At 38.5% G+C, this 25,823-nt stretch overlaps 1 protein-coding gene and 2 long non-coding RNA genes across 4 annotated transcripts in view; 2 read left to right on the top strand and 1 right to left on the bottom strand.

The window, feature by feature from the left end:
• The window catches only part of LOC133557030 (uncharacterized), a 1,908-nt gene extending 537 nt beyond the window's left edge, over window positions 1–1,371 (top strand). The window contains exons 1-2 of the long non-coding RNA XR_009807651.1: window positions 1–274; window positions 1,106–1,371. The exon at window positions 1–274 is cut by the window's left edge and continues 537 nt beyond it. This is a non-coding gene — a long non-coding RNA (uncharacterized LOC133557030). The remainder of the gene's footprint in view (window positions 275–1,105) is intronic.
• LOC133557467 (alpha-(1,3)-fucosyltransferase 7-like) overlaps window positions 1–24,356 on the top strand; it is a 34,888-nt gene extending 10,532 nt beyond the window's left edge. For both annotated transcript variants that reach the window (XM_061907938.1, XM_061907937.1), the window contains exon 2: window positions 21,927–24,356. In XM_061907938.1, coding sequence (XP_061763922.1) covers window positions 21,954–22,982 — 1,029 coding nt within the window. In that variant the 5' untranslated portion in view covers window positions 21,927–21,953 and the 3' untranslated portion in view covers window positions 22,983–24,356. The remainder of the gene's footprint in view (window positions 1–21,926) is intronic.
• LOC133557029 (uncharacterized) lies at window positions 8,024–9,911 on the bottom strand. Its single transcript, XR_009807650.1, has 2 exons — window positions 9,121–9,911; window positions 8,024–8,289 (listed from the first exon to the last, which is right to left on the bottom strand). It is a non-coding gene; the product is annotated as an uncharacterized LOC133557029 (long non-coding RNA).
• Window positions 24,357–25,823: the final 1,467 nt, after the last annotated feature.

Below are 25,823 nucleotides of genomic sequence, written 5' to 3'. Positions count from 1 at the left end.
GTAAGATCCTAACGCGATCGTTTTAACACAATCGCAGTCTGGTGAGTCAAATGATTCTCATTTTACAAGAAAAAAAACATGCGGTATACGATACATATATACATATATTTACTTACATCTCCGGCTCGCTGGTCTCCCTTAAAGCTGGCGGGTCCGTCAACGGCCGTTCCAGGCAGAGGAGAAGGCTTGATTGTGCCAAAGACTCCAGACATCGAATCCTTGCTCCGAGGGGAAATCATCGAAAACGACGGTGAATGTCCGACAGGCACCCGCTGTAAGTTTTTCTCGTTTTCTGTAAGCTTTTTTAAGATTCTCAGGAGCTTTAAAGAGCTCCTCTCATTCCAATGTCTTTCGCTCAAATGAATTTCGCGCCTAAGGGGAATGGGCGGGGACTGATTCCGGAGGTGGGCGGTTGTTTCCGCCAAGCAACCTTCTGGTTGAAATGGAGTGTGGATCAAGATGGATCCCTACTCTATATTCTTTTATTTAACCCAATGTTTTTTAAATACGTGTATAATGCTTTATATCCTATGTGTTGTGAATTCCATCCTACAATATCTTCCAAGGAACCCAAAGAAATGTTACCACACCTCCCGCTTTATTTATTCTATAGATTGCCTGAACTATTTCATAAACTAAATCTTGTCTTGTTTCTGATGCTATGTTTTTTATGCTCATCAATGCATTGTTGGACTGCGAGCACACAACTACTTTCCTTGCTTTGTTTTCCTCTATCCAGTTAACTGCCATATAAATTGCTACCAATTCCCCCGTAAAAACAGATAGTTTATCACTGATTATTTTATTTAATACTATGTTTCCTTGTGGGATAACTGCTACAGCTCTTACCTTTATTTTTTTTTTATATAGTTTTTGATGCATCCGTATATATCATATCTCAATCCATTTTTCTATCCGGTAACTATTTAAATTTCTATTCTTTAGTAATTGCATGTTTTCTTTTGGGTTATCAAACATCCACGGTGGTATTGCAGGCATTGGTACTGTAGGACTAACTTTAATATTGTCAATTTTAACTTTATTACATATGTCTCCTATAATCCACCCAAAACTATTCTTTTTTGTTTTCTCTTTTTCTTGGCAGATTGGTAACACTGGACAAGTCGGATATCCTTGCTTGGATCCTTTTAAAGTTGCCCGATAAACTGCTGAGAGTTGATCTCTCCTCTTGTCCAAAGGTTTTTCGTTCATTTTTACTTGTAATACTGGCACTAGGGTTGATGTAGTAGCTCCACAACATAACCTTAAAGCCTGTGACTGGATCCGGTCTATTTTCCCAAGTCATGTTTTTGAAGCAGATTGGTAAATAATGCATCCGTAATCAATAACAGATGGAATTAAAGTTATAAATATATACATGTATTGTTTTCAACGTTAACCTATCAGCCCCCCAATCATTACCCCTCAAAGCCCTCATTATATTTAACACCTTTTTACTTTTTCCCCTATTTTTTTATTTTCCGGAAGGAACACTCCTGAAGGAATAAATAAAGTACTATCTAATCTAATCTAATCAAATCTATTTTGCTGATGTGAGTTGACTAGTTCATATTTTTATCAAACCATATTCCTAAATATTTAAATACTTGTACCTCTTCTATATTTTCACCTTAGAGTTTTTATTTGGAGCTTGTTTGGTACTTTTGTCTTTGTAAAATGTATGACTTTTGTCTTTCCAACAGAGAATCTTAAACCTCAAGCCGTTCCCCAGTCTTGAACATTATTTACCACTTTGTTAGTTTTTTGATTATTTCTTTTGACTCTAAATAATATACTAGTCTTTCATTAATCTTTTTTTTTTTTCCATTACTTTTCCCCAAATTTATAATTTCCTGCCTCTTCCGGGTCTTACCCTGACTTGCATATTGGAATTGTTACCGCTAATTTTCCCCTCTGCCGGTCATTTTCCTTCTTCATATATCCTGTCATATCATTTCAAGACCACTTCTTTGACGATGCTACCTAAGTTTTTGATCATTTGATAACCCGCTAGGTCTTTCCCCGGTGACGTATTTTTAACCTTTTTCAAAATTCGAACCATTTCATTCAAAGAAAATGTCATATCCATAGTGTTGGTAAAGCTATTATCGTTGTCTTCCATCATTTCCCCAATATTTAAACTCATTGTTTTTTCTCTCTTTTGTTTTTCCACATTTCTCAAATTATCATTACTGTGCACTTTAACACATTTTTTTTGCTAAAGGTTCTGCTGTTTCTTTACCCGTGACTACATCTTCTTTAATAAATGTGGCACATCATCCTCTTTACCCTTCATTCCTATCTTTACGAATCGTTATATATCCTTTTATTATAAAGTTAAATTTTGGCTTCAGCCCTGTTTCTTGAATACAAATTATACGTGGTTTAGTTTTCATATTTTTAATATATCCCTTTAATTCATGTTCGGTTGCTATCAAACTTCTGGCATTCCACCGGACCATTAACAGGGTGTTGGAATGTGGTAACATGACTCCGTCACGTCTACTCTCCGTAGTACAGCTTGCACCCGGTACCAAGATAGTTCTTTCAACAACTTTGATGCTGCTTTGACAATTATTTTGATCTTCTCAGTCTTATTTTTACTTTCATTTTGTATCAAAGCTGAGTTGTGCTCTCTGGTTTATTTTGCAAATGAACCGACAGAACATGATCATGTACAAGACTCGCCTACCCACAATGCACTGCAACCCAACGCTCCTGGTCGGATGTTTTTTTCGGGGTTCATGGAGAGATGCGGTAAAGAGTGGTAGCCAAGACACACGGTCACACACGGTCACACACGGTCACACACGGTCACACACGGTCACACACGGTCACACTCGGCAATTATTTTGACCTGGGGAGCAGATATAGAGGAAAAAAAATTTGTCTGGGGGGCCGGGATATCTGATTTTCAGGTACAAAAAACTTCACAATGACACAAAATAAACACAACAGTTAAACCTCACACTAAAAAACAAGACATTGACTTGTACGTTCAAAAGACAGAATAGAACAAGTCAAGACATGCAATGCCATCTACAAAATGTTATGTAAATGTTAGTCATTACACACGCGGCTATGGTTTTGATGTATTTGTTACAGACATGTTTACGTCAAGTAACATCACATGGTTCCATTTGCACCTTTCAACAAATCTGAAAAGGAATATTAAGAAGTAAAACTTATATTTAATCCTACCTCTTCTCCGAGCACACGGTGACCGTACATACGGGTCGAAAAATGTTGACCTAATTCAGCATTTCTCAAAGTGTGGGGAATAGAGACATGACAGGTGGGGCGCGAGGAAAGGGAGGAAATTTTTTATTTTTGATTTTTTTTTTACTATGCTTTCATTTTCTATACACACTGTAAATCACTTTGTGATTCTGTCTGTGAAATCCGCCGTATAAATAAATGTAAATTACTTATTTTTCCTGTAGGCTTTAAATTTCTCGGCAGGAGCGAAAGTTTGACAGACATAGCAACAGTAACTTTTGCAGGCAGGGCTAAGAGGAACAAACTTTCGCGCGGATGGGTAGCAGGCTAATGTGCGGACCACAATTACACAAAATGGATACATTTGCAACTCGCACCTCAAAGGTCTGCGGAGAAACAAAAATATGACGGGTCTAATCAAACAAAAAGTCAACCTAAAAGAAAATATGGCGAAGGGTATCTTGCTCTTGGATTCACGGCAGCGGAGGTGGGGGCAGAGGAGAGACCCCTGTGTGTTCTTTGTCTAAAACGGCTAGCAGCAGACAGCCTGAGACCCAACAAAGCAAAGAGACAACTCGAGACCACACATGATGTCCAATAAATTGTTTTGTTGGGGCGATGGGGGTAGGTGGGCCTTGAGTGTAAAGTGGTGATGACAGAAAAAAAAAAGTTTGAGAAGCCCTGACCTAATTGTACGGATCTCACTTTAAACGGCAAACCGATCATTTAAATGTTTTCACTTTGAATATGAAACGAGGAGTAAAATGTACAATATTATCAATTATTTCACAAGGACATGTTTTAAGGATATTGTACAGTATCATTAAATCTAAAATGAATGTGATCACTTTCAGGATCATTTTATTTTTAGCCAGTAAACAACTGTTATGTACTTTTGAATCGGGTTTTCCCCTTTAAATAACAAAAATTATAGAATTTTACAATATTCATTATTATTAAATATTAAATGTGCCAACTAGTTTTACGGCATACATCATTCCCCCTTTACCCATTTGTTAAAAAGACGAAAGTTGATGCGAACGCCTACGTGCTGTCAGAAAACTAAAAGAAGAAGAATGCCTTTGTGCAATTACTGCTAATAAATCAATCAATAAAATGCATCAGTCAAATAGTACAGGCAACTTCGTTAACATGGAGCCACAGACAATTTCATTCAAAAAGTCCCAATTGCTAACATAAAGATACAACAACAAATAAAGGCAAAGAAGGCCTAGTAGGTAATTACAACATCAGACAAAGTATTAAAAATGTCGGTCCAATAACTGCACAGGGATGGGCAGAGCCAAAACATGTGTAGCAAGTAAGCTGGAGACTGTTGACACTGAAATAAGGCTATATGTGGCACAGATACAAGATTTATAAACTCTACTTAAAGCCCCACTTAAGAATTTTCAGTTTTGGTTTATATTGGCCGCACCAGTGAACCAAAGCGATGGCGTTTTCCCAAAAGGAAAACCACATTTACCATGAGGACTAGCGCATATAGCGTCCAACTGACACGATAATGCCACAATGATTCTGTATTACTGAACTTTCCACAGTAGGAACCTACATTCGTTTTCTACCACTTATTCCCTTTTGGGGACGTGGGGGTCGCTGGCGCCTATCTCAGCTACAATCGGGTGGAAGGAGGTGTACACCCTGGACAAGTCGCCCCCTCATTGCAGGGTCAACATAGACGGACAACATTCACACCAACCTACATATTTTACTCAAACCTTATATTTGCAGTTTGAAGTCACTGCATTGTTTTTCCTTGTACAGTTCTTTTGAGTTTGTTGCGTGGTTGGTCAGTGTGGAACTGCAAAGTATCGCGCTGGTGGGTATTTATTGCTACCACACAAATTTCCAGTAGCTAAAATTAGTATTATTATTCTGATTTGAGCATTGAAAGTCACTTACTAGTTTAGCAGGAACAGATCCAAAGCAGCATTGGTCTAAAATCTCTTGTCTTTTGACCTCACGCAAGTTAGTGAAAGTCGTGCCATTGTTGATCCTTGATTGTCCCTCCCTTTTTTTTTTTTTGAAAACCCGATTCAAAAGTACATAACAGTTGTTTACTGGCTAAAAATAAAATGATCCTGAAAGTGATCACATTCATTTTAGATTTAATGATACTGTACAATATCCTTAAAACATGTCCTTGTGAAATAATTGATAATATTGTACATTTTACTCCTCGTTTCATATTCAAAGTGAAAACATTTAAATGATCGGTTTGCCGTTTAAAGTGAGATCCGTACAATTAGGTCAGGGCTTCTCAAACTTTTTTTTTTCTGTCATCACCACTTTACACTCAAGGCCCACCTACCCCCATCGCCCCAACAAAACAATTTATTGGACATCATGTGTGGTCTCGAGTTGTCTCTTTGCTTTGTTGGGTCTCAGGCTGTCTGCTGCTAGCCGTTTTAGACAAAGAACACACAGGGGTCTCTCCTCTGCCCCCACCTCCGCTGCCGTGAATCCAAGAGCAAGATACCCTTCGCCATATTTTCTTTTAGGTTGACTTTTTGTTTGATTAGACCCGTCATATTTTTGTTTCTCCGCAGACCTTTGAGGTGCGAGTTGCAAATGTATCCATTTTGTGTAATTGTGGTCCGCACATTAGCCTGCTACCCATCCGCGCGAAAGTTTGTTCCTCTTAGCCCTGCCTGCAAAAGTTACTGTTGCTATGTCTGTCAAACTTTCGCTCCTGCCGAGAAATTTAAAGCCTACAGGAAAAATAAGTAATTTACATTTATTTATACGGCGGATTTCACAGACAGAATCACAAAGTGATTTACAGTGTGTATAGAAAATGAAAGCATAGTAAAAAAAAAATCAAAAATAAAAAATTTCCTCCCTTTCCTCGCGCCCCACCTGTCATGTCTCTATTCCCCACACTTTGAGAAATGCTGAATTAGGTCAACATTTTTCGACCCGTATGTACGGTCACCGTGTGCTCGGAGAAGAGGTAGGATTAAATATAAGTTTTACTTCTTAATATTCCTTTTCAGATTTGTTGAAAGGTGCAAATGGAACCATGTGATGTTACTTGACGTAAACATGTCTGTAACAAATACATCAAAACCATAGCCGCGTGTGTAATGACTAACATTTACATAACATTTTGTAGATGGCATTGCATGTCTTGACTTGTTCTATTCTGTCTTTTGAACGTACAAGTCAATGTCTTGTTTTTTAGTGTGAGGTTTAACTGTTGTGTTTATTTTGTGTCATTGTGAAGTTTTTTGTACCTGAAAATCAGATATCCCGGCCCCCCAGACAAATTTTTTTTCCTCTATATCTGCTCCCCAGGTCAAAATAATTGCCGAGTGTGACCGTGTGTGACCGTGTGTGACCGTGTGTGACCGTGTGTGACCGTGTGTGACCGTGTGTCTTGGCTACCACTCTTTACCGCATCTCTCCATGAACCCCGAAAAAAACATCCGACCAGGAGCGTTGGGTTGCAGTGCATTGTGGGTAGGCGAGTCTTGTACATGATCATGTTCTGTCGGTTCATTTGCAAAATAAACCAGAGAGCACAACTCAGCTTTGATACAAAATGAAAGTAAAAATAAGACTGAGAAGATCAAAATAATTGTCAAAGCAGCATCAAAGTTGTTGAAAGAACTATCTTGGTACCGGGTGCAAGCTGTACTACGGAGAGTAGACGTGACGGAGTCATGTTACCACATTCCAACACCCTGTTAATGGTCCGGTGGAATGCCAGAAGTTTGATAGCAACCGAACATGAATTAAAGGGATATATTAAAAATATGAAAACTAAACCACGTATAATTTGTATTCAAGAAACAGGGCTGAAGCCAAAATTTAACTTTATAATAAAAGGATATATAACGATTCGTAAAGATAGGAATGAAGGGTAAAGAGGATGATGTGCCACATTTATTAAAGAAGATGTAGTCACGGGTAAAGAAACAGCAGAACCTTTAGCAAAAAAAATGTGTTAAAGTGCACAGTAATGATAATTTGAGAAATGTGGAAAAACAAAAGAGAGAAAAAACAATGAGTTTAAATATTGGGGAAATGATGGAAGACAACGATAATAGCTTTACCAACACTATGGATATGACATTTTCTTTGAATGAAATGGTTCGAATTTTGAAAAAGGTTAAAAATACGTCACCGGGGAAAGACCTAGCGGGTTATCAAATGATCAAAAACTTAGGTAGCATCGTCAAAGAAGTGGTCTTGAAATGATATGACAGGATATATGAAGAAGGAAAATGACCGGCAGAGGGGAAAATTAGCGGTAACAATTCCAATATGCAAGTCAGGGTAAGACCCGGAAGAGGCAGGAAATTATAAATTTGGGGAAAAGTAATGGAAAAAAAAAAAAGATTAATGAAAGACTAGTATATTATTTAGAGTCAAAAGAAATAATCAAAAAACTAACAAAGTGGTAAATAATGTTCAAGACTGGGGAACGGCTTGAGGTTTAAGATTCTCTGTTGGAAAGACAAAAGTCATACATTTTACAAAGACAAAAGTACCAAACAAGCTCCAAATAAAAACTCTAAGGTGAAAATATAGAAGAGGTACAAGTATTTAAATATTTAGGAATATGGTTTGATAAAAATATGAACTAGTCAACTCACATCAGCAAAATAGATTTGATTAGATTAGATTAGATAGTACTTTATTTATTCCTTCAGGAGTGTTCCTTCCGGAAAATAAAAAAATAGGGGAAAAAGTAAAAAGGTGTTAAATATAATGAGGGCTTTGAGGGGTAATGATTGGGGGGCTGATAGGTTAACGTTGAAAACAATACATGTATATATTTATAACTTTAATTCCATCTGTTATTGATTACGGATGCATTATTTACCAATCTGCTTCAAAAACATGACTTGGGAAAATAGACCGGATCCAGTCACAGGCTTTAAGGTTATGTTGTGGAGCTACTACATCAACCCTAGTGCCAGTATTACAAGTAAAAATGAACGAAAAACCTTTGGACAAGAGGAGAGATCAACTCTCAGCAGTTTATCGGGCAACTTTAAAAGGATCCAAGCAAGGATATCCGACTTGTCCAGTGTTACCAATCTGCCAAGAAAAAGAGAAAACAAAAAAGAATAGTTTTGGGTGGATTATAGGAGACATATGTAATAAAGTTAAAATTGACAATATTAAAGTTAGTCCTACAGTACCAATGCCTGCAATACCACCGTGGATGTTTGATAACCCAAAAGAAAACATGCAATTACTAAAGAATAGAAATTTAAATAGTTACCGGATAGAAAAATGGATTGAGATATGATATATACGGATGCATCAAAAACTATATAAAAAAAAAATAAAGGTAAGAGCTGTAGCAGTTATCCCACAAGGAAACATAGTATTAAATAAAATAATCAGTGATAAACTATCTGTTTTTACGGGGGAATTGGTAGCAATTTATATGGCAGTTAACTGGATAGAGGAAAACAAAGCAAGGAAAGTAGTTGTGTGCTCGCAGTCCAACAATGCATTGATGAGCATAAAAAACATAGCATCAGAAACAAGACAAGATTTAGTTTATGAAATAGTTCAGGCAATCTATAGAATAAATAAAGCGGGAGGTGTGGTAACATTTCTTTGGGTTCCTTGGAAGATATTGTAGGATGGAATTCACAACACATAGGATATAAAGCATTATACACGTATTTAAAAAACATTGGGTTAAATAAAAGAATATAGAGTAGGGATCCATCTTGATCCACACTCCATTTCAACCAGAAGGTTGCTTGGCGGAAACAACCGCCCACCTCCGGAATCAGTCCCCGCCCATTCCCCTTAGGCGCGAAATTCATTTGAGCGAAAGACATTGGAATGAGAGGAGCTCTTTAAAGCTCCTGAGAATCTTAAAAAAGCTTACAGAAAACGAGAAAAACTTACAGCGGGTGCCTGTCGGACATTCACCGTCGTTTTCGATGATTTCCCCTCGGAGCAAGGATTCGATGTCTGGAGTCTTTGGCACAATCAAGCCTTCTCCTCTGCCTGGAACGGCCGTTGACGGACCCGCCAGCTTTAAGGGAGACCAGCGAGCCGGAGATGTAAGTAAATATATGTATATATGTATCGTATACCGCATGTTTTTTTTCTTGTAAAATGAGAATCATTTGACTCACCAGACTGCGATTGTGTTAAAACGATCGCGTTAGGATCTTACGGCAAATCCTCTATAAAACAAAATAATGAATACACACAATATTAAATAATTCGAAGGTTTAAACACACCTCGATAATCATCTTCCAACTTTGTAAGACTGTTTAAGCAAAGTTCATCGTCTTTCACTTCGTCGTCATCGGCTGGTAAAAAAAAAGTATTACAACGTCGTACAAGTGCAATGCTTTTAACGTTTAAATGCTTAAATGGAGTTAAACCAATGTCTAATAACATGGTAAAGCAGAGGTAATGGTGTGTGTGTGTGTGTGTGTGTGTGTGTGTGTGTGCGTGTGTGTGTGTATGTGTGTGTGTGTGTGTGTGTGCGTGCGTGTGTGTGTGTGTGCGTGCGTGTCCTGTTGATTCAAACGGTCATAAACATTTAAACTGTCAGATGGGAAGTCAGTAAAAACTGAACCCTCCTTTTGTCCCCCAAACTGACCTGTTGATTCAAACGACCGTAAAGACCAGTTGCTACGTGACACTGTGTTCTGCGATAGTTTTTTCCATCTGTTTAAATATGTTTTCGTGAGGTACGGAAGTTGTTTCAGTGCGTACGAATGTGTGTGTGTGTGTGTGTGTGTGTGTGTGTGTGTGTGTGTGTGCGTGCGTGTGTGTGTGTGTGCGTGCGTGTCCTGTTGATTCAAACGGTCATAAACATTTAAACTGTCAGATGGGAAGTCAGTAAAAACTGAACCCTCCTTTTGTCCCCCAAACTGACCTGTTGATTCAAACGACCGTAAAGACCAGTTGCTACGTGACACTGTGTTCTGCGATAGTTTTTTCCATCTGTTTAAATATGTTTTCGTGAGGTACGGAAGTTGTTTCAGTGCGTACGAATGTGTGTGTGTGTGTGTGTGTGTGTGTGTGTGTGTGTGTGTGTGTGTGTGTGTGTGTGTGTGTGTGTGTGTGTGTGTGTGTGTGTGTGCGTGCGTGCGTGCGTGCGTGCGTGCGTGCGTGCGTGCGTGCGTGCGTGCGTGCGTGCGTGCGTGTGTGTGTGTGTGTGTGTGTGTGCGTGTGTGTGTGCGTGTCCACCAAAAACTTCCCAATCCACGGTAGATAACGATGAAAATATCGAGAAAGGGCTTCCGTCTCTTCTTTCTTTTAGCTGAAAACTGAATACGATTTAGAAACACTCGACTTTTTTGCGGAGCGTCAATGTAAGTTTTATTATTTTTATCAATCGAAACAGGCGTTTCACTAATCATGACCGAATCGAACAAAGTCTTTACGCTAACGTATAAAGCTCCAAATAATGACTAAGACAATGTCTAATAACATGGTAATAACAGTGCGTACGAATGTGTGTGTGTGTGTGTGTGTGTGTGTGTGTGTGTGTGTGTGTGTGTGTGTGTGTGTGTGTGTGTGTGTGTGTGTGTGTGTGTGTGTGTGTGTGTGTGTGTGTGTGTGTGTGTGTGTGTGTGTGTGTGTGTGTGTGTGTGTGTGTGTGTGTGAAGTGCGTGCGTGTCCACATCTCCACACGTAACATTCCCAGCCATCAATACATCGAAATCTGGAAGTTGTTTCAAACGATCGTAAACATTTAAACTATCAAATATATGGTCACATGCTGCTCAGATGACATTGCTTTCTTAAAAAAACTGAACCCTCCTCTGTTCCCTGTCAGGTCTTAACTCCACCCTCTTCCTGGTTTAACCACTCCCACCGCAGGTCTTAACTCTGCCCTCTTTCTGTTTAAAACTCCACCCTCTTCCTGGTTTAACCACTCCCACCGCAGGTCTTAACTCCACCCTCTTCCGGGTAAGCCACACCCACTTGACCTTGACATTTGAACCTGACCTTTGAACCTGATCTTTGACTTTGACCTTTGAACTTGAGGGGTCATAAATCATTAACATTTGACCTTGAGGGGTCATAAATCATTGACCTTTGACCTTGAGGGTCATAAATCATTGTTTTATGGGGGGTCATAAATCACTTTTGACTAAAGGTAGGGACTTAACTTCTCTCACATTTTTCAATCGTTGATGGGGTTTTATCGGACAAATTCCCGTTTTTCCGGAAATTGCAGGAATTCCGATATACTCGTTTTCAATTGAAACTGTTATTATGTCAGCATTTTTCAACCGATTCCAAAAATTCCAACAACAACCCGGTCGTACCATCTTGGACATTTGTGCTAACATCAATATTTTCAAAAATTCTGGGTTTTGCGGGAAATTTCTAGGAAATTTCCGTTCAAATGAAAGGATTTCTACAATGCCCTAAATGCTCAAACTTTTTCACCATTTTTAAACCTGATCCCGACCTTTCAGACATCCACCCACACTACTCTTCCCATATGTTCAACGCAAAACAGTTTCCCCGGAATTTTCTGGAATTTTCTCCCCCCTATTAGGCTCCCTATTCTCACAAATACAACAATTGACTTTCAGTGTTGGCGACTACGATGCAATATTTTTCAACCGTGAATGGGGTTTTATCGGACAAATTCCCGTTTTTCCGGAAATTCCAGGAATTCCGAAATACCCGTTCTCAATTGAAACTGTTACTACCTCAGCATTTTTTCAACCGATTCCAAACATTCTCCACACCAACCCAGTCGTACCATCTTGGACATTTGTGCTAGTATCAATATTTTCAAAAATTCCGGGTATCGTGGAAAATCTCAAGGACATTTCCTGGAACTTTCCATTCAAATGAAGGTAATTCGAAAATGCTCTAAATTTTCAAACTTTTGCACCAAGATGACAAAATAAAAGGAATGTTGGGAAAAAATATTTTTTTTCTAATGTCTATTTATTTTTTTTCCCGCCCGATTGTAGCTGAGATAGGCGCCAGCGCCTCCCGCCACCCCAAAAGGGAATAAGCGGTAGGAAATGGATGGATGGATGGATGTAATAGTTCAATTATTTAAGTACCACATTTTTCAACCGTTTTGGGTTTTTCCGGAAAATCCAGGAATTCCGAAATCCCTGTTCTTCAATTTCCATTCAAATGAAAGTAGTTTGACAATGCCCTAAATGCTCAAACTTTTGCACAATTTTCTAAACCTGATTCCGACCTTTCAGCCATCCACTCCCATATGTTCAACGCAAAACAGTTTCCCCAGAATTTCCTGGAATTTTCTCCCCCCTATTAGGCCCCCTAGTCTCACAAATACAACAATTGACTTTCAGTGTTGTCCCCCTTATTAGGCCCCCTATTCTCACAAATACAACAATTGACTTTCAGTGTTGTCCCCCTTATTAGCCCCCCTATTCTCACAAATACAACAATTGACTTTCAGTGTTGGCGACTACAATGCCATATTTTTCAACCGTGAATGGGGTTTTATCGGTCAAATTCCCGTTTTTCCGGAAATTCCAGGAATTCTGAAATACCCGTTCTCAATTGAAACTGTTACTACCTCAGCATTTTTCGAACCGATTCCAAACATTCTCCACACCAACCCAGTCGTACCATCTTGGACATTTGTGCTAGTATCAATATTTTCAAAAATTCCGGGTTTCGCGGAAAATTTCCAGGACATTTCCTGGAACTTTCCATTCAAATGAAGGTAGTTCGACAATGCTCTAAATTTTCAAACTTTTGCACCAAGATGACAAAATAAAAGGAATGTTGGGAAAACATTTTTTTTTTCTAATGTCTATTTATTTTTTTTCCCGCCCGATTGTAGCTGAGATAGGCGCCAGCGCCTCCCGCCACCTCAAAAGGGAATAAGCGGTAGGAAATGGATGGATGGATGGATGGATGTAATAGTTCAATTATTTAAGTACCACATTTTTCAACCGTTTTGGGTTTTTCCGGAAAATCCAAGAATTCCGAAATCCCTGTTCTTCAATTTCCATTCAAATGAAAGTAGTTTGACAATGCCCTAAATGCTCAAACTTTTGCACAATTTTCTAAACCTGATTCCGACCTTTCAGCCATCCACTCCCATATGTTCAACGCAAAACAGTTTCCCCAGAATTTCCTGGAATTTTCTCCCCCCCTATTAGGCCCCCTATTCTCACAAATACAACAATTGACTTTCAGTGTTGTCCCCCTTATTAGGCCCCCTATTCTCACAAATACAACAATTGACTTTCAGTGTTGTCCCCCTTATTAGGCCCCCTATTCTCACAAATACAACAATTGACTTTCAGTGTTGTCCCCCTTATTAGGCCCCCTATTCTCGCAAATACAACAATTGACTTTCAGTGTTGTCCCCCCTATTAGGCCCCCTATTCTCACAAATACAACAATTGACTTTCAGTGTTGGCGACTACAATGCCATATTTTTCAACCGTGAATGGGGTTTTATCGGACAAATTCCCGTTTTTCCGGAAATTCCAGGAATTCCGAAATACCCGTTCTCAATTGAAACTGTTACTACCTCAGCATTTTTTCAACCGATTCCAAACATTCTCCACACCAACCCAGTCGTACCATCTAGGACATTTGTGCTAGTATCAATATTTTCAAAAATTCCGGGTTTCGCGGAAAATCTCCAGGACATTTCCTGGAACTTTCCATTCAAATGAAGGTAGTTCGACAATGCTCTAAATTTTCAAACTTTTGCACCAAGATGACAAAATAAAAGGAATGTTGGGAAAAAAATTTTTTTCTAATGTCTATTTATTTTTTTTCCCGCCCGATTGTAGCTGAGATAGGCGCCAGCGCCTCCCGCCACCCCAAAAGGGAATAAGGGGTAGGAAATGGATGGATGGATGGATGTAATAGTTCAATTATTTAAGTACCACATTTTTCAACCGTTTTGGGTTTTTCCGGAAAATCCAGGAATTCCGAAATCCCTGTTCTTCAATTTCCATTCAAATGAAAGTAGTTTGACAATACCCTAAATGCTCAAACTTTTGCACAATTTTCCAAACCTGATTCCGACCTTTCAGCCATCCACTCCCATATGTTCAACGCAAAACAGTTTCCCCAGAATTTCCTGGAATTTTCTCCCCCCTATTAGGCCTTCTATTCTCACAAATACAACAATTGACTTTCAGTGTTGTCCCCCTTATTAGGCCCCCTATTCTCACAAATACAACAATTGACTTTCAGTGTTGTCCCCCTTATTAGGCCCCCTATTCTCACCAATACAATAATTGACTTTCAGTGTTGTCCCCCTTATTAGGCCCCCTATTCTCACCAATACAACAATTGACTTTCAGTGTTGTCCCCCTTATTAGGCCCCCTATTCTCACAAATAAAACAATTGACTTTCAGTGTTGTCCCCCCTATTAGGCCCCCTATTCTCACAAATACAACAATTGACTTTCAGTGTTGGCAACTACAATGCTATATTTTTCAACCGTGAATGGGGTTTTATCGGACAAATTCCCGTTTTTCCGGAAATTCCAGGAATTCTGAAATACCCGTTCTCAATTGAAACTGTTACTACCTCAGCATTTTTTCAACCGATTCCAAACATTCTCCACACCAACCCAGTCGTACCATCTTGGACATTTGTGCTAGTATCAATATTTTCAAAAATTCCGGGTTTCGCGGAAAAATTTCCAGGAAATTTCTTGGAACTTTCCATTCAAATGAAGGTAGTTCGACAATGCCCTAAATTGTCAAACTTTTGCACCAAGATGACTAAATAAAAGGAATGTTGTGAAAAATGTTTTAAAAAAAATGTCCATTTATTTTGAGCAGAGGAATAAAGTACCGGGAAATGTGGAAATTCCAGGAAATGTGTGATTTTGGTAAAAATGTGGAGACGTAGTCGTGGTTGCAGCTAAAAAAAAAAGTCACATTTCACACAATAAATGGAATTTGGCAACAGGCTGACACTTTCATGATTTAAGACTGTGCAAAAATATCTCAGCCCGCACAGAAAGGGAACTTTTGTCTTTGGCGCCGAGAGATTAGATTTGATCGAAAATGCTGCAAAACCTTTTTAAGTGCAGCATTTTAGTTTGGAGGTCCGGAAAAAACATTTGCTCAGACGCAAAAATGGAATGAAACCAGGAAATTCTGTTGAATTTTTCAGGTTTTGCACTAAGACCGTCGATATTCAGAAGTCATGAGTAATTTATTCATCTCCCAGGGGAAATTTTAATTTAATTTAATTTAATTTAATTCAATTTAATCTAATTAAATTCATTTTATTTATTATTTTATTCCCCAGATGTATTTATTAGATGAAAAAAATGTGACCAGTGTCAGGGCTTACTTGTCACTCCGTCCTTCAGCACTCCAAACATTCAGGAAGGTTCTGATCTGAAAAAGGAAGTACAAAATGCTTTCAAAATAAAGTTGATTATGCAAGGAAGCAATGTACTGTGATTAATTGTCATTAATCAAAAGTGTGATTCATCTGGTTAAAGAATTCATCATTTGACAGCTCGAGTTGAAGCACTGCAAATACTGCTTGTTATTTATGTCAAAATGTTTTATTATAGTTTATTTTTGCTATTACTACTTAATATTTATGCAAATAATGTTGTGTTTTATTCGTGGTATTACTGTTTTTTATTCATGTAAATAATATTTATTATTTATGGTATTACTGGTTGTTACTTATGTAAATAATGTGTTTTATTTATGGTTTTAGTGGTTGTTATTTGTCATTTTTATAACAATAATGTCTATAATAATAGTATTACTGGTTATTTATGTAAATAATGTGTTTTATTTATGGTTTTAGTGGTTGTTATTTATGATTTTTTATAATAATGTCTATAATAATAGTATTACTGGTTGTTATTTATATAAATAATGTTCATTATTCATGGTATCATTGGTTGTTGTTTATGTGAATAATATTTTTTTATATAGGATTACTGGTTTTTATTTATACAAATAATGTTTTTATTTACGGCATTAGTGGTTGTTATTTGTGCAAATTTTTTTATTTTTATTAATGGTATTACTGGTTTATGTTTATAGAATATAATGTTTATTATTTATGGTATTACTGGTTGTTACTTATGTAAATAGTGTGTTTTATTAATGGTTTTAGTGGTTATTTATCATTTTTATAACAATAATGTCTATAATAATAGTATTACTGGTTGTTAATTATGTAAATAATATTTATCATTTATGTTATTACCGGTTGTTATTTATGTAAATAATGTGTTTTATTTATGGTTTTAGTGGTTGTTATTTATGATTTTTATAATAATGTCTATAATAATAGTATTACTGGTTTTTATGTATATAAATAATGTTTTTATTTACGATATTAGTGGTTGTTATTTGTGTAAATATTTTTTTTTTCTTAATGGTATTACTGGTTTTTGTTTATAGAATATAATGTTTATTTTTTATGGTATTACTGGTTGATATTTTTGTGAATGTTTGCTTTTATTTATGGTTTTAATGGTTGTTATCTATGTAAATAATGTTTATTACGACATTATTAAAATAATAAACATCATTTGCGTAAATAATGTTTATTATTCGTGGTATTATAGGTTGTTATTTATGTAAATGTTGTTTTCTTCATGGTTTTAATGGTTGTTATTTACATAAATAATTGTTATTATTAATAGTATTATTGGTTATTGATGTGTTTTTATTCATGGTATTACTGGTTGTTGTTTGTGGAAATAATGTTTTTTCCCACAGTATTACTGGTTGATATTTATGTAAACGTTGTTTTTATTTATGGTTTTATTAGTTTTTTTGGGGTAATTATGTTTATTACAATAGTATTATTGGTTGTTATTTATGAAAATGTTATTTTTATCAATGGTATTACTGGTTGTTGCTTATGTAAATAATGGTTATATTCGTAATCTTAATGGTTGTTATTTATGTAAATAATGCTTATTATAATATTATTACTGGTTATTATTTGCGTAAATGTTTTTATTTATGATTTTAATGGTTGTAATTTATGTAAATGTTGTTTTAATTCATGGTATTACTGCTTGTTATTTATGTAAAAAATGTTTATCATTTATGGTATTATTGGTTGTTCAGTGTTTTATTTATGGTTTTACTGGTTGTTGTTTATGTAAATAATTGTTTTATGTATGGTCTTAATGGTTGTTTTTCATGTACATGATGGTTATTAAAACAGTGTTACTGGTTATTTGTGTAAATAGTTTTTTATCATTTATGGTATTATTGGTTGTTTATGTAAATAATGGTTTTATTTATGGTTTTATTGATTGTTATTCATCTAAATGTTTTTATGCATGTTTTACTGGTTGTTGCTTATGTAAATAATGGTTTTATTTATGGTCTTAATAGTTGTTATTTATGTAAATAATGATTATTACAATAGGATTACTGGTTGTTATTTGTGTAAATAATGTTTATTATTTATGGTATTATTGGTTGTTATTTATGTAAATATTCCTAAATATAAAAAAATATATATGAGTAATATTTGTGGTATTATTGGTTGTTATTTATGTAAATATTCATAAATATAAAAAATATACATGAGTAATATTTATGGTATTGTTGGTTGTTATTTATGTAAGTAATGGTTTTATTTATGGTTTTAATAGTTGTTATTTATTATTTATGTAAAAGTTTTTTTAATTATGGATTGAATGGTTGTTATTTATGTAAATAATGTTTTTTTATTTATGGTATTATTGGTTGTTAATTATGCAAATGTTGTTTTAATTCATGGTATTACTGCTTGTTATTTATGTAAAAAATGTTTATTATTTATGGTATTATTGGTTGTTTAATGTTTTTATTTATGGTTTTACTGGTTGTTGTTTATGTAAATAACGGTTTTATTTATGGTCTTAATGGTTGTTATTCATGTAAATAATGGTTATTAAAACAGTATTACTGGTTATTTGTGTAAATAGTTTTTTATCATTTATGGTATAATTGGTTGTTGTTTATGTAAATAATGTTTATTATTTATGGTTTTATTGATTGTTATTTATCTAAATGTTTTTATGCATGTTTTACTGGTTGTTGCTTATGTAAATAATGGTTTTATTTATGGTCTTAATGGTTGTTGTTTATGTAAATAATGATTATTACAATAGGATTACTGGTTGTTATTTGTGTAAATAATGTTTATTATTTATGGTATTATTGGTTGTTATTTATGTAAATATTCCTAAATATAAAAAAATATATATGAGTGATATTTGTGGTATTATTGGTTGTTATTTATGTAAATATTCATAAATATAAAAAAATATACAAGTAATATTTATGGTATTGTTGGTTGTTATATATGTAAGTAATGGTTTTATTTATGGTTTTAATAGTTGTTATTTATTATTTATGTAAAAGTTGTTCTATTTATGGATTGAATGGTTGTTATTTATGTAAATGATGTTTTTTTATTTATGGTATAATTGGTTGTTATTTATGCAAATGTTTTTATGCATGTTTTACTGGTTGAGGTGTATGTACATAATGGTTTTATTTGTGGTCTCAATGGTTGTTATTTTTATGTAAATAATAGTTATTATGATAGTATTACTGGGTGTTATTTGTGTAAATAATGTTTATTATTCATGGTATTATTGTTTGTTGTTTATAAATATTTTAAAATAATGTCTAGTATTCATGGTATTACTGGTTGTTATTTATGAAAACGTTGTTTTTATTTATGGTTTCGATGTTTGCTATTTATATAAATGTCGCTTTTTTTTATGAGTCCGGGCCTCAGAAAAAATCAAATCCCTTCGAAGCGACTCTATATTTACGTGACAACATCAGTCAAGTGGTGACGATGAGGACCTGAGATGTGGTCGACATGAGATATCATCAGAGATACTTCCGCTTGCTTACAGGAAGTTGCTCCATCTTGCCTCATGTTGTGTGTGTGTGTGTCTGCACTGTTAGCACTAAATATTCATTATTATTATTATATAATAATTTCTATTCATGTATAATGTTATTATTATTTTCCAACCGGAAAACTTTATTTTTTTGCAAATATTAGGCCCTTTGAAATTTGATGCCTGCAACATGTTTCAAAAAAAGCTGGCACAAGTGGCAAAAAAGACTGAGAAAGTTGAGGAATGCTCATCAAACACTTATTTGGAACATGCCACAGGTGAACGGGCTAATTGGGAACAGGTGTGTGCCATGATTGGGGATAGAAGCAGCTTCCGTGAAATGCTCAGTCATTCACAAACAAGGTCGGGGCGAGGGTCGCCACTTTGCGCACAAATGCGTGAGCAAATTGTTTAGAACAACATTTCTCAACGAGCTATTGCAAGGAATTTAGGGATTTCGCCATCTTAGGTCTCCAAAATCATCAAAATGTTCAGAGAAACCACTGCACGTAACATTTAATGACCTTGGATCCCTCAGGCAGTACTGCATCAAAATGCGACATCGGTGTGTAATGCCCACATAGGCTCGGGAACACTTCAGAAAAACCACTGTCAGTAACTACAGGTAGTCGCCACATCTGTAAGTGCAAGTTAAAACTCTACTATGCAAAGCCCAAAGCCATTTATCAACAACACCTAGAGACGCCGCCGGCTTCGCCGGTCCCGAGCTCGTCTGAGATGGACTGATGCAAAGTGGAAAAGTGTTCTGCGGTCTGACGAGTCCACATTCCAAATTGCGGTCCCCTCCAAGGTTTCTCATTGTCCCATTGGGTTGAGTTTTTCCTTGCTATGATGTGGGATATGAGCCGAGGATGTCATTGTGGCTTGTGCAGCCCTTTGAGACACTCGTGATTTAGGGCTAAATAAGTGAACATTGATTGATTGATTACCCGGGAGGAACAATAGACTCGCTTGGGGACGGCACAGGGTACGGTTTCTGCGGCCTCTGCCACTCCAGCAGTCGGAGCATTTTGTGGCTCTTTTTGCATATTTCTACTCCGTTCGAGGATATTTTGTCCGGCAAGCTCCAGCTACCGCCGTGGTGACCTTTTTGTAGTTGGAGTTTTCCTCAAGGCAAGTGTAATAGCTGAGTCGATCCACTTTAACAAGATCCCGGTGAACATAGCGAGGACTCCCGGCTTTCACCATTTCAGAGATGACAAAGGCAACATAAGGTCAGAGAGTCTGCCGAGTCGGAGTGCCGTTTAACCCAGCCTGTTCCATACGACCATCAGACCCTTGCTAATAACTCCGGTACCAGACGTTTACATAGTGTAGCATTAGCAAACAGCAAAGCATGTATCCTAGATCTGTGCACCTCCGATGTGGAGACTTGACCAAGCAAAAACTGAACAAAGTGTACTCTAATGCGAACCGAGAATGTGAATTGAACCATGACCGTTAAAACTTGGCCTGATCGACTGTTTCCAGTGGACAAACCGGAACATATTTGAACCTAAGGAGCTGAATGTGTCCACAGACCCAAATGCTGTGTTGTATCAAAAACTGCATTGACACAATCACAGTGGACAGACATCTACTCAAACCTGAAACACCTGGAGGACCTGGGAGGTCGAGTGGTTGCTCATTACGGCATGGTCCAGCAGACCTAGAGAAAGGCATCAGAAAGCCCAAGCTGGACAGCAATAATGGCAGACAGGTGGGGCAGGGAGTCCACCACAACCAACCCTGAAACTGCTGAAGGGGAACCCCACTTACCTGCTTTGATGTGGTGTCCCTGGAGACGACCAGACCAGACCTCACAGCCCACAGTAACTTAATCCTCACTATTGAAGACCTTGAGGTTAGGCGTACACAGAGGACTGTCAACCCGTCGCCGGACCATACGGTGTCCCGGAATGGGTTTTAATGGACTGTCTGGGCCAGATGTCTGGAATCGTGAACAGAATCTTTAACCAGGGCCTGGCCTTGGCCCTGTCTGAAATCTTCCACTGTAGTCCCTCTGCCAAAAAAACACCACATTTTCAACCTCACACTCATACCTGTGGTGATGGGGTCGCTCTCCACCCATGCTTGGAACATTGCTCCAGAGTATAGGGTGAGAGGGAAACTGCATCTTGGTTCTTCCTTATGTCTACCATGTATGGAAAACAAGACAAGAATCTTTTAAGTTCTTTTGGAAACTGGTTAACATCTATCCATCCATCCATTTTCTTCCGCTTATCCGAACTCGGCCTAAGCAGAGAAGCGCAGACTACCCTCTCCCCTGCGACTTCCTCCAGGTCCTCCAGGGGGATCCCGAGGCATTCCCAGGCCAGCCGGGAGACATAGTCTTCCCAACGTGTCCTGGGTCTTCCCCGTGGCCTCCTACGTGCCCTAAACACCTCCCCAGGGTGGCGTCCGGGTAGCATCCTGACCAGATGCACGAACCAGATGCACTTTGTGGCAAACTTTGGCAGAAAATTGATTTGAAAACTGCACGATACAAAGAGTGGGGAGTTGGAAAACAAAAGTACCGCCGTAGGTTTAAGTCTATTTGAGGTTCATCCAAATATTCCGCCCAAAGCCATTGCTAACTTTCTGTAAGTAACTTATATTAGAGCAACAATTATCGCAGTATTCTATCCAGACTTCTCTCGCTAATTCGGTTTTATCACAAACATGATTACCAAAGTTACTTTGAGGAACGTCACTCATTCTCTGGCACGATTCGACATATCGTCTGTTCACTTCCTTTCCTTCTCGGTGTCATTGTTACTATGATGTCAAAAGTGTCTAACTGTAATGAGTCTCTGCACAATAATTAATTCTGTATAGCAAATAATCATCCATTTCTCTTGCAGGACTGCAACCGTTCCACACCTGCCTCAATGAAGAAGTACCTCTTCCTCTGCATCTCCTGCGTTCTAACGCTGGGTCTTCTTTACAGTTGGGTGAAAGGACCCTTATCGCCAGCTGCTTTCTTCTTTGTCAACTCAGGGCAAGCCAATGTGACCATCTTGCTGTGGCACTGGCCCTTTGGCGGAACTTTTGACCTCCACGGGGATGTGTGCTGGGACCTGCGCAAAATCCCAAACTGCAGAGTCGTGGCGCAGAGGTCCTTGTTTTTGGAAGCGAACGTGGTGGTGTTCCATAACCGAGAGCTGGTAACAGGAAAGGAGAAACTTCCCCTGGAGCTTCAGAGGCCGCCGGGCCAGAGGTGGGCATGGATGTCTCTGGAGTCCCCAGTGCATAACGGGGACCGGAGCAGATTAGCTGGCGTGTTTAACCTCACCTTGAACTACAGGAGGGACGCAGATGTTACCATACCATACGGTGAGTTTCTACCTCGAGACCCTGAAGATCCAGTAGAGGACATTCCACAGAATAAAACGGATCTGATCTGTTGGGTGGTTAGCAACTACCAGGATTCCCACAGAAGAAGCAAAGTGTACAAAGAACTCAATGCTGTCATTCCAGTAAAGGTCTATGGACTCTGGTCAAAGAATCCTCTTGCGACCGAAGACCTTCTTCCTGCAATATCTCGTTGCTACTTCTATTTGGCCTTCGAGAACAGCATCGCCAAAGATTACATCACAGAGAAACTGTGGCTGAATTCTTACAAATCTGGGGCGGTGCCGGTCGTCCTGGGACCGCCGGTGGCGGATTACGAGGCTGTGACACCGCCGCACTCTTTCATCCACGTGGACCAGTTTGCATCTGTGAAAGAACTCGCCGAGTACCTGCAGCAGCTGGCAGGCGACACCAAGCGCTATGGCGAGTATCTGCAATGGAGGAAGGACTGGAAGGTGCAAATGTACGAGTGGCGCTGGAGACTGTGTCAGATCTGCTTGCAGTACCCCAGCTTTCCTGAGCACAAAGTCTACACTGACCTGGCAGCCTGGGATAACGCTGCATAGAAGCAACGTAAGTCCAGAAAGGAAACACGTATCTGACATGACAAAGTTGTGTTTCTCAAAACTGCTTAAAAACTATTCTATCAATTTCTCTAGACAATCATTTAATCACAACCGAATTGTTGAGTTTGTCTCAGGAGGCTTTGCTTCTCATCAGAGCAGAGAAATCTAGAAGCGATCTAATCGACTAGATCTGACCAACGTTCTATCAATTTCTCTAGACAATCATTTAATCTCAACTGGACACTCGCCCTTTTCCTCTTCTTCATAGTCCTTGATCATGTGCTCAGGAAAGCAATCAATGGGCGAGAGCAGGAACTTGGCTTCACGCCAACACCAAGGATGTCGAGTCGACAACCGGCAGTGGTCCTGACAGACCTTGACTATGTAGATGACATCCGTCTGCTCTCCAACAACATGGAACAAGCACAAGAACTACTACACAGGGTACAGCTAGAGTGCGCCAAGGTTGGCCTTAGGCTGAATGCCAAAAAAACTGAGGTCAAGACCTACAACGTTCCACCAGAACATCAACCTCTGGTAACACCAGGAGGCACTGTGCTGGAAGAAGTTGAGGACTTCAAATACCTGGGTGCATGGGTCAACTCAACTGAGCAAAATCTAAAAGTGAGGAAGGCATTTGCATGGAGGGCCCTGAACGGCATGACCAGTGTAAAGGACTCCAACCTCCCCCGCCAAATCAAACTCAGCTTGTTCTACGTGACAGTTGAGTCCGTTCTTCTCTACGGCAGCGAATGCTGGACCCTGAAGCCAACCCTGGAGAAGTCTCTGGATGGATGCTACACCAGGATGCTACATCAACAAGAGTGCACACCTAACCAACTGAATCCTCTACAAGGGAATACCAAGGGTGAGCGAGAAGATTGCTGTAAGGAGAATGAGACTAGCAGGACACTGCCAAAGGCATCAGGAGCCGCCAGCCAGCAAATTGGTGCTGTGGGGACCAACACATGGGCATCGGTCAAGAGGACGTCCCCCACTAACATACGTGGACGCACTCAAGAAGGATCCAGGAGCTCAGAGTACCAAGGAACTGGCCAAATGTATGGAGAATCGGGATGACTGGAAGCAACGACGGAAGGCTCGTTTGAGGACCACCTAGAGAGGACTGTTGAGTTTGTCTCAGGACACTTTGCCTCTCATCCGAGCTGAGAGATCTAGAAACGATGTAATCGACTAGATCGGACAAACGTTCTCGTTCATCAAGGTCATTGTGTTCTCAGAGCATTCCAATCTACGGCATCCCGACTGTCCGGTTTGTGGGTCCTAACGACTGATGTATCGATCGAGGACTTGGTTCTCTGCAGGAGTGTCACTCCTTGTTTGATTTGATATTAAACATCACATAGAATACTTTTTCAAGTAATTGCTTCTTTTCAAAGTATTGTTGAGTCAAGGATTTTAGTTTGCAGTTTTTACCGTAGTGTCCGTTTTAATAGCAAAACTCACACTGGGGGTTTCAAGGACTAAAACTGTATGGTGAACAAAACCTTTTATATTTAGGGACCGAATGTCCCTTTGGGACAGAGGACCCTATTGTATTTCTAAGGTTTTATTATTATTATACCGCTGCCTCTTTGAGCTGTAATTTGACCCCCTTAACATGCTTCAAAACTCACCAAATTTAACACACACATCAGGACTGGCAAAAATTGCTATCTAATAAAAAACTGTGTAACTTCCGTTAGGTATGTCGTAGGGACATGAAAAAAAAAACTCTATGTAGGTCTGACTTAGACCTAAATTTCATACACCTACATTGCTCAGCAAAAATCAACAGGAAGTTGGCAAAAACCCCTTCAGAACAAATGTTTCCTAAAAAATGTCAATTTTGCCTCTTTGAGCTGTAATTTGACCCCCTTGAAATGCTTCAAAACTCACCAAACTGGACACACATATCAGGGCTGGCGAAAATTGCGATTAAAAAAAAAAAAAACCCAAAACTCAACATTGCGCTCTAGCGTCCCCTAGGAATAAAACAATGACAAAACTGATCTTGGGAAGAAAACACAGACAAAACTGCTTGTAACTTCCGATAGGAATGTCGTAGAGACATGAAACAAAAACCTCTATGTAGGTCTTACTTAGACCTACATTTCATTAGTTAAAATCCTTCAGCAAAAATCAACAGGAAGTTGGCAATTACCCCTTCAAAACAAATGTATTGTGAAAACCCGTCACCTTTTTTCAAACATTATCTCCTCTGAGCGCATTTGTTGTGTCAGCTTCAAACTCGCACAGGAAAGAGATTGAACCCTTCTGGTTAAAAGTTGTGCAAAGAGTTTTTCTAACTGCTCCGGTTCTGATTTTACGAGCCTTCAAAGAACTGCTGCGCTGATGCTGCTGCGCTGCTGCCGTCTCAAGATGGCCGCTTAAAAGCAGGAAGCACCAGCGTGACCACACAATGCAGAGAAGGTAGGTACTGTGCGGGTAAAGATATGTTAACTGGGTTAAAGAAAGAAGCACCAGGGTGACCCCAGGATGCAGGGAAGGTAGGTAAAGTGCAGGTAGAGATATGTTGAATGGGTAAAGGCAGGAAACACCATCAAAAGTCGGTCCCATCCATCGCTGCTTGCAACTTTAATTAAATTTGTTTCCACTTTAAACGAGTGGCGGAGCACCCAGTCCGTGGAACGTTCTCCCTGACCACCTGAGGGTACCACAGACAGTGGATGTTTTTTTTTTTTTTAAATAGGCTTAAAATATCTCTAGCTAGCTAGGTGTTGTCATGGCGTGGAGGTTTTTTGCAGCTTACTGCGAGGATTGTTTTTCCACGGATGCAATCGGACTAGACCGGACAAGGCTTGCAGGTAAAAAAATGAT

The sequence above is a fragment of the Nerophis ophidion genome, linkage group LG08, assembly GCF_033978795.1.
Source record: "Nerophis ophidion isolate RoL-2023_Sa linkage group LG08, RoL_Noph_v1.0, whole genome shotgun sequence".
Lineage (NCBI taxonomy): Eukaryota > Metazoa > Chordata > Actinopteri > Syngnathiformes > Syngnathidae > Nerophis > Nerophis ophidion.
The sequence above is the reverse complement of the archived record's forward strand: the minus strand, read 5'-3'. Positions and strand labels throughout refer to the sequence as shown.